The 9,903-nt window shown below is 40.6% G+C and overlaps 1 protein-coding gene across 3 annotated transcripts in view; it reads right to left on the bottom strand.

Annotated features, from left to right (window-relative positions):
* Positions 1–1,764: 1,764 nt before the first annotated feature.
* UBE2T (ubiquitin conjugating enzyme E2 T) overlaps positions 1,765–9,903 on the bottom strand; it is a 9,878-nt gene continuing 1,739 nt past the window's right edge. For 2 of the 3 annotated variants that reach the window (XM_081867048.1, XM_081867047.1), the window contains exons 2-7: positions 9,468–9,580; positions 7,861–7,928; positions 6,996–7,103; positions 6,088–6,186; positions 5,521–5,604; positions 1,765–2,200 (exon numbers count right to left, since the gene is read on the bottom strand). In XM_081867048.1, coding sequence (XP_081723174.1) covers positions 2,072–2,200; positions 5,521–5,604; positions 6,088–6,186; positions 6,996–7,103; positions 7,861–7,928; positions 9,468–9,576 — 597 coding nt within the window. In that variant the 5' untranslated portion in view covers positions 9,577–9,580 and the 3' untranslated portion in view covers positions 1,765–2,071. Of the gene's footprint in view, positions 2,201–5,520; positions 5,605–6,087; positions 6,187–6,995; positions 7,104–7,860; positions 7,929–9,378; positions 9,581–9,903 lie in introns of those variants that run through there. The other variant, XM_081867049.1, reaches the window with a different exon arrangement.

Below are 9,903 nucleotides of genomic sequence, written 5' to 3'. Positions count from 1 at the left end.
AGACAAGAGCACAAAATATGGTCTGAAGCTCAACATCAAAAAAACAAAGATCATGGCCAGTGGTCCCATCACCTCCTGGCAAATAGAAGGAGAAGAAATGGAGGCAGTGAGAGATTTTACTTTCTTGGGCTCCATGATCACTGCAGATGGTGACAGCAGTCATGAAATTAAAAGACGCCTGCTCCTTGGGAGAAAGGCGATGGCAAACCTAGACAGCATCTTAAAAGGCAGAGACATCACCTTGCCAATAAAGGTCCGTATAGTTAAAGCCATGGTTTCCCTGGTAGTAATGTATGGAAATGAGAGCTGGACCATAAAGAAGGCTGATCGCCGAAGAATTGATGCTTTTGAATTTGGTGCTGGAGGAGACTCTTGAGAGTCCCATGGACTGCAAGAAGATCAAACGCATCCATTCTTAAGGAAATTAGCCCTGAGTGCTCACTGGAAGGACAGATCATGAAGCTGAGGCTCCAATACTTTGGCTACCTCATGAGAAGAGAAGACTCCCTGGAAAAGACCCTGATGTTGGAAAAGATTGAGGGCACAAGGAGAAGGGGACGACAGAGGACGAGATGGTTGGACAGTGTCCTTGAAGCTACAAACATGAGTCTGACCAAACTGCGGGAGGCAGTGGAAGACAGGAGTGCCTGGCGTGCTCTGGTCCATGGGGTCACGAAGAGTCGGACATGACTAAACGACTAAACAACAACAACAACAGAGAAGACAAAATGTGATAAATTGTATGGCTGATAATTTGCTAGCATGGGCCTTTGCCAAAATATGTTCTGAACCAGTATTTAAACCTACTGTATAATCTGTTTAGGAGAGTTATGCTTAGGTTTCTTTTCAGAGTTGGAAAAATTGGGATTAAAATCAAAACACAATTTCAGTCCAATTTTCTTCACATCCCAGTTCTAATAAAGACACTATCCAGTCTTCTCCATAGGCATGTGCTCAACTTTTCCTCAAACACACCTTGCAAAATAACAATTTAAAAAATACAAACCTACCCATTTTTAATTCAACGTAGGGAAGAAATGGGAAAGTAGATGGAATGCTTGATGCAGTTTTGTTGCCTGTGAATAAAATTGTATTTCTGAAAAATGTTATATATCCAAAGAATTGCTTACTTGGGTGGAAGTATAACAGTAGCTATGGGTGTGTACAGTTATTTTTGGTAATTTATTCAAAGGTATGTTCACAACTGGCTGTACTTATACTGATTAAAGACCTGTTCATTTTAGCTTTGACCCAGAATAGGTGTGCTTCTCTAAGAATACACTGGTGCATTTTGTTGCATGTCCCACTTTTACTACTAATTACCTAAAAATATTATATTAGATGTAACAGTAAAGTGCACTAAAGGTTTAGCAACATTGGTAAAGAGCAGCGTCCACAAGGAAAAGCCAAACTCATGCTGCACTTTTACAGTTAAACATGCCTAATTGTTTTTAGTACTGCTTCTGTCTTCACTGTCACACCTTAAATTTAGAGGAGGAATCCAGCACACTAGAGATACTTCTCTAATTAAACAGTGAGGGATTGAAACCTGGGCATGCAAACCATGAGTTCGTCCTTGGAACTGTGCATCCTTCAGACCAATGCTCAACTTGCTGAAGGTGTCTTCAAACTTACAAAGCTGCCAAGAAAGGAGCAGATACATAAAATATTATTTGCACTCATCTGTAGTCCAGCAAATGAGGCCAAAGGTACACAACTTTAGCTTCCAGAAATAGTTTAAACACCATTCATGACCATTAGTCATAGCAGGACTAAATATGTTATTTATTACTCTCTCATTGGTGCCTTCATTCAAAACATGCGCAAAATACAGCAAAATACACAAATTAGACAGTGAAAGACAAAATTGCTGTAAAGAACTTAAGAAATCTGCAGAATTAAAATAAGATGTTTTTAAAAACAGTCAAGTGCTTCACTGACACAGCCTTAGAGGCATTGCATATAACGAGTAAACAGTACATTAATTGCAACAAGTCTACTTAAGAGATGGAAAGGAACACTGAAACAGACACAGAGCTAGAGACCGGGATATTGCACGACAGCAAAGCTTCTATGTTTCTGAGCAAGGTCTTTTGGACAATCCACTGATACTGCTTCCTTTCCTTTTCTGGGAAATGTGAGAATCTTTGGGTGGGTTGGCTGCACTTTGGTGGTTCTCTTCATCGGTGGTTTCCAAAGTCTGGAATAACATCAGAGAAAACCAACTGAGAGAGAAAAATATTGGTTTCTGTGTTCACACTTTGTTCAAAGGACCAATGCTTTCATTCACATGCAGACTCCCTAAGTTAAGACTTCAAAAGTCATGGGACACATTTTGTTCTTTAAAGACACAAATCAGCTAATTCCTCACCTCCTTACCACCCCACCCAGAATTCCGATAGATCCTCATTATACAGCTCACCACATTTAGTGGCCTGACAGCCAACTTGAGGTGCTACAGAAGAGAAAATGTGCCTTTTCCTCCATCACTGGACTGTTCTTATGTGTTCTGGGAACTAGAAAAACTTTTTCAGAAATTTGTGCAATACAGTATGTATGGCTCTGCAAGATTTGTATAGGCTGTTCATAGATCACTTCCATAGCACAGATATACCCAGTCCTTTTTTTTCTGGGGGCACTCAAGGGTATGCAGTACCGGCATATTTTTGCCTAGAAGAAAAGCACTGGATATACCAGTTTTTACAAGCAAATTCTGGGCAACATGGAGATGCTACCTCCAAACAGAAATCAGTTCTTTCTACAAGCAGGCCAAATTTATCCAAAGCTGAAATTCTGCTGACAGCCTAAGAAGAATCAGCTTCTTCACATTAGTTTAGAAACAAGAAAGTGCAACTATGAAAGAAGCTGTATTATTTAAGGTTCAGATGCCCCCAAGTGTTTCAGCTGTGTAATTTCATTCCAATTTACCTGGAAATTTCAGTAAAAGTAGAAGGCATAGTTGTGAATTACTGAAGACCACTCTGTGCTCTATTGGGGCACACAAAACTGTTGAAGATGACACAGGATAATTTATACAGAGCTGATTGCTCTACTTTCTGCTTGAATTCATTGCTGGTGCTGGGCTAGGTGCTCTAGCACAGATGACTCCAGTAGTAAGTGCTCCCTCAAAGTATATTTCCTGTTTTCTATTCACTCCCCAGCTTTCAGTGACTGTAGAATACAGCCCTTTATAGTATGCATATATAGTATATCCTTGCTCCCCTGAATGGTGGCATTTGCACTCCCAAACATGTTTTGCTTGGGAGTTGCCCTGACTCCTTAGCTCCTAAATATAACTAAGACCCAAGTCTCATGTGCCCACCAATCTTTTGATTTGTCCATTCTATGCTAATAATGAGCAACTACAATGAACAGAAAGTTAGGGATCCATTTTTTGAACAAAGTGAAAAGTTACAGAAGAAAGGCAAGGAAATCAGGATTCTAAACCAGATTGAATAGGGAGCCAGCCAAATGCTTGAAGAATTAAGAGTTCTAAAAAGTGCAGGAAGCCTACAAGAGAACAGCTGTCTCCCACTACAGATGTTTGCCCTGAACACTTGGAATACAGAAACAACCATGCAACAATGGGGGAAGTCTAAAGGCACAGCCCCTTTTGTAATGGCAGTGCCCCTACATGCAAGTAAAGACTGAATAGGGTCAAAGTGATGGAGGTAGCAGAATGGACTGTACCACTTCAAACTGCAAGTGGGGGAAATTATTATTACTTATTAAATTTTGATTCCGCCCTTCATCCAAGGATAACAGGGCAGTTTACAACATAAAAACACAAAAATATATACCATGATAACAAACAAAAACAGTAACACCTGCAGCCTAGGGCTTTTGGAAAGGTATTCCATGCTCACTGAAGAAATGGAAGAGCAATGCTTTCAGACAGAAGTTACAGTAGGAGGTGAAAGACTACATCCCCATCATTTTGAAGTTATCAAGTTCTATATGGAAAAACTTCAGAAATGCACTGTGAGAGGAATCAGGCATATATGCAGAATGTCAAAAGACGATCTCTCAGCCTGCCCTTAACCATGCTTTGCCATCTCCTCTCCACTCCTCAAATCACCCAGTTTGTTTGTCTGGAATGCTATAACCAATTCTGTGACTGGGAAGAGGCCAGAATAACTACAGTTGTACCTTGGTTTTCGAACAGCTTAGTTCTCGAACATTTTGGCTCCCAAACGCTGCAAACATGGAAGTGACTGTTCCGGTTTGCGAACTATTTTGGGAATGTCCGATGGAGCTTCCTGCAGCCAATCAGAAGCTGCGCTTTCGTTTTCCAAATGTTCCAAGGTACACTGGTAGACTTGTTTGATGAGGATAGACCTTCATCTCATGACAAGCTTATCTCCTTCTAACCTGACTCTGGAGCACAATGGTTTAAAGCCCTACAGGTGAGCAGCTTGAAATTCAGGTTAAAAGCACTCATCTTTGAAAGTGTTTACAGTGGTTAGTTCACAGGAAGGATATTAACTACCCTCTATGGAATCCTAACTGATTCTTTTTGCAAGGACCCTAATGGTTCTTGCATGATGTAGGAGAATGATATTGGCAGACCAATCTCTGAAGCTTCCTGGTGTGCTCTGTGGTCTCATGCACCCTTTAAAACTATATCAGCAGCCGTCAAACTACCTTCTCAAGTTAGTTTAAGCAATATAAGGTTCAGCGGTGAACTAAGTTATATGAATTCCCCTCTACAGTAAGCCTGCAACTTACGCAGGAGGGATCACACCTAAAGCCAAAATCACATGAAGTCAAAACACAGGTAGAATTGCCAAAGTCGGACACCTGCCCTTTATTTATTGCCAAGCGCATAAAGCTGAATGCGCACAAGTTAAATGTGCCTAAATTGTGGGCTTACTGTATTAAAAAAAGAAACTCGTTTCGCTGCATATGTAGACCAGATGTAACTGGGAGAATTTCTATAAATTATTTCCCATATCAGTGAACAAGGCTGATCCCACATCCTAAATTTCCCTGGAATCAATGTGTGTTTGGCCTAGGGTACTGGAATGATTTTACCAAAAGATCTGCGTCTCTGCTGATGAATTCTTCCCCTCATGCAAATACATGGAGGATGTATGCCGTCTGCAGATTTAGAACCATACTGCAAGCCAAATAAAATTCCATATAAAATGTTTGCAATAGGGTAACTTCCAAATATTCTTACCCAAGGCAAATTCTACAAGATCAGACACAAATAAAATACAATAAACTCTGAACAATCCCTGCATTTTTCTATGACATTTTAGAGTTACGACGTGGCCAAGAAAGCAAAACAAAAACTCCCATTGCCAGAAAAGGTAGTCTACAAGGGAGACGTTAATCCAGACACTTGTGTTTCATGGCACATTCATAGTATTTCCATCCCACAAACTCAATTATAGGAAGATGGGCAATTATAGGTGACGCAGATTTGAAGTATTCCGTTGGGCACAGCAAGACTGCACATGTGAAGATTAACCTACACCCCATTCCTCTCTAACAAAAGTGATATACTTTCCTTACCATTGTTGTCTGGCTTGCATACTTCTCTGTCCATTGTCTGGCATTTTTGAGGAATGTTTGCTTGTTGTATTTATACTCAGAGGACTAGACATAATTAAAAAAAAGAAAAAGGAAAAAGTAAGAGACAAGGATAATTATGGCCTCTCAACCATAAGACCATAGTTACATTTGATGACAGATTTACTAGACCGCATGGAAGACTACTTAACCACACTAGGTATTTAGGAAGACTGCAATCGCCATATTTTGTATCCTGTATGCAACACATATATACCCATCCATCCATTTTTAAGCATGATGTTTCAAGGTAGAAAGCGTTGACCTCACTGCCAACAAAACAAATTCTATTTGAGCATCTCCCACATCTCCCCACCCCCACTTCTAGGTCAACATGGCCTTTTCTCAGTTGTATTACTGGAAAATTTGTACCCCAAAAAAATGAACTGCAAGAGGTACATCTATTGCACTCTGTGGTTTCTTCACATCCCTTCACAGACAGAGTTATAGCATAGTTATAGCTTCCAAAAATACAACACACATTCCACCAAAATAAAGGAGGAAGCTTACTATGTCAGCCATGAGGGGGTCATCAGGGTTGGGTTCATTCATAAGTATCTGTATTGAAGTCAGCAAAGTAGCAATATTCAAAGACGGTCTCCATGCACCCTGCACAGAACGAAAAATTACTTGAGTGAGTGGGGGTATTATGATACAAAGAGAAGTGTGTCTTGTTGGGAGTTACTTTGCAGGTCCAAGGTATAATTCCCCCCAAGATTTTCTGGGCAACATTGCAGAAATTTAGAAGCAACCTGTTTATCAATTAGGTAATACATACAAGTGTGACATGCAACAAAATGTTGCCATGTATTCTCTTCCAATAACAGGAGTGGGTCTGTTTCCTCCAGATAGTGGTGAGGGGCTTAAGTAGTCCAATTCACATTCCTTCCCTAAATTCTCTTTTCTAAATCTCACTCTACATTCCATGGCTTGAGGAGACCACCCTTCATCCTCTATATTTATTGAGTTGATTTTGGAAGGGTGTGCTGCCCTCTTTTGTTTAACTCTTTATGTACTTCTGAAAAATATTAGAATAAACCCCAGCAAACTATTCCCCCCACCCTCCAAACCCTGTTTGGCACCAATCACAGTGACACTCACAAACTTCAGTATTATCAATATGCATAGCCAGATCAACATGCTACAAAAATATGTGGTACTCAAAACCCCAAAAGCATCAATGCCACCTGTGCCACACACAACCAAAGGTAATTTAGAAAAGATGAGATTTACAAGGAGCTTAGACCAGTTGACTGTAACTGTTTCTGTCCAGGTCTCCTCAGTAGGGAAATACAAGCAAGTGGCCTCTTTCAACCAATACACATAGCAGGATCTGCACTTGCAGATAGGAACAGCTGTGCCAGGAGGCCTACTGCTGCTCTCATCAATCCCTGTAAGAGAGGCAACTGTAACCTTACCTTAGGTGGCAATTTGAGAACATCAAGGCAAATTCTTCCAGCTGAGTCAATGTTGGGATGGTAGATGGGAGTCAGAAAGCGTATCTTTGGGGGTTCAAATGGATACCTGATTAAAAAACAGTTGGTTCTCTTATTTTGAAAGAGAATTTTCACAAGTTAACATCCACAAATCCCTCGTTCTTATCCATTTCTGAACATGCACGAGCATCATCATCATCATCATCATCATCATCATTTATTATTTATACCCTGCCAATCTGGCTGGGTTTCCCCAGCCACTCTGGGCGGCTTCCAACAAATGTCTTCTTAAAGTCTTCTTAAAGATGTCTTCTTAAAGTCTGGTAGTTCTTTTTCTCTTTGACATCTGGTGGGAGGGCGTTCCACAGGGTGGGTGCCTCTACCGAGAAGGCCCCCTGCCTGGTTCCCTGTAGCTTCTCACAGTGAGGGAATCACCAGAAGGCCCTCGGCACTGGACCTCAGTGTCCAGGCAGAACAATGAGAGTAATATCCAATTGTGGTATCCTATATAAGCAAACAGGGTTTACACTTTCTTACCTTTGCAGTCCCCTACATGCCACCAAAAGCTATTGTTTGGAGGCTTAGGAGAACTCCTGTTGCACCCATTGGCATAACATTGATCTTACTCACTAGCAGGCACATCCAACTTCCAAGTGCCTGCGATCTACTCCCTCTTGGACATGCCTGATCTAGAGGAATCAGCTTGATCTTAAAGCAGTTTAACAGCTCTCTAGTTCCTAATCCTGTAAAAGGAACTGCAGTCTCATGAGCTGTATTTAACAAATCTACCATTCCATATCTGCTTAATACATTGAAGCACAAAAGATTTTCAAAAATCCACTTAACTTTCAGGCACAACTACTTCCAAGTTAAAAATTCCTTTCTCGTATGGTGTATCTGCAGAACCCAACATTTCTAAAGAGAAAGAGACATATTAAGATACATCAATACTGCCCTCTTTAGGTAACTGCTTCAGTCACTGCAAAAGTTTGATCACATAAGCCACAATATATTCATAATATCTTCAAAATACATCCATCCAAGGAACTAGGCAGGAAAAGAACAAAAGGTACAAGGAATGTAATAATTATTTATTTTTCAGACTTATTGTTCAGTGCCAGAATTCTAAAAAGACTTAGAATCATAGAATCATAGAGTTGGAAGAGACCACAAGGGCCATCGAGTCCAACCCCCTGCCAAGCAGGAAACACCATCAGAGCACTCCTGACATATGGTTGTCAAGCCTCTGCTTAAAGACCTCCAAAGAAGGAGACTCCACCACACTCCTTGGCAGCAAATTCCACTGTCAAACAGCTCTTACTGTCAGGAAGTTCTTCCTAATGTTTAGGTGGAATCTTCTTTCTTGTAGTTTGGATCCATTGCTCCGTGTCCGCTTCTCTGGAGCAGCAAAAAACAACCTTTCTCCCTCCTCTATGTGACATCCTTTTATATATTTGGACATGGCTATCATATCACCCCTTAACCTCCTCTTCTCCAGGCTAAACATGCCCAGCTCCCTTAGCCGTTCCTCATAAGGCATCGTTTCCAGGCCTTTGACCATTTTGGTTGCCCTCCTCTGGACACGTTCCAGTTTGTCAGTGTCCAGTGACTTGGATGAGGATATATTTTTATCTTCCAGGAAAGGATCTTTATAATAAATAAAGATAAATTTCTGTCCAAAAGGAATTAGAAAATTATGAGCATCTTTTAATCTTTGCTAGACCAAACATTTGTTTTAGAAAAAGGAGCTACTTCTCTATTTCCTGCTATGCAGATGACCTAGTATCTTTACCTTTTATGGATTATACAGTGGACGCTCGGGTTGCGAACGTGATCCATGTGGGATGCACGTTCGCAACCTGCGTCTGCGCATGCGCAAAGCGCGATTTAGTGCTTCTGTTCATGCGTGACCGCCGAAACCCGGAAGTAACCTGTTCCGGTACTTCCGGGTTTCGGCAGTCTGCAACCCGAAAAGACGCAACCTGAAGCAACTGTAACCCGAGGTATGACAACACCTTCCATTTCATTATTAATCACAACTAAGTTCAGCTTCTTAAGCAACATTTCCTCAAATTCCAGTGAAGCATTGGCAAAAAACTAAATGAAATAATTGCATTAAAACAATCTAGAAAAGGGCTGGGGAATCCATAGCTCTCAAGAAGTTGTTGGACTGCAGCTCCCCAGCATCCTTCACTGTGTGCATTTTGGCACCACGCAAGTTTACTCTGAAACAAATCCAAATTTTTTTTATGGAACTTGCTTCTAAATACAGTGTATAGTATATTTGCATGTATACAGAAAAAGCAAAACAAAGTTCTCTGGAACTTTTAATTAATGCTTATGTATATAAGTTATAGATTCTAACCTCTAACTATTTGTATATTGTTTTGTTTATTGTTGCTGGGTTACTGAGGTATGGAGGGCAGAAAAGATCGAATCCAGACAGATACATACGGGCTTGAAGATCATCTATACGGCTTCCTTTCTGCCAGCAAGTAATTCCTGGTGGCGGCTGTGTAGTCAGCAAATGCAGCTCCCTCTTAAGTCGTGAAGCCCTTTGCATTGTTCTGCAATAGTGTAGGGGAAATTTGCTTCATTTAACTTTTCTAATTTCAGCAACTATAAATCCTTTCTGATAATGAATTGCATGTCAGTGCAGTAGTAGCAGAATTTTCAGGTAGCTGTGTAAGTTTTTTTAAAAAAGATTGTAGCCTGTTTAGACAACTTAGCTCGGAAATGCTGATCCAGACCCAATCTCACTCTTAGAGATCACTATCAAAACAATTTCTCCATGTCAGAAGCACTCATGTTTTACATCAATCAATATTAAATAGGACTGAGATACTAGGTAACGTTTTTGCAACTTGTATATGATCTTGTAGAGATCATT

This window comes from Podarcis erhardii (assembly GCF_964252035.2).
Source record: "Podarcis erhardii genome assembly, chromosome: 6".
In the NCBI taxonomy this organism is placed as follows: Eukaryota; Metazoa; Chordata; class Lepidosauria; order Squamata; family Lacertidae; genus Podarcis; species Podarcis erhardii.
This window is presented reverse-complemented; position numbering and strand designations above follow the sequence as displayed.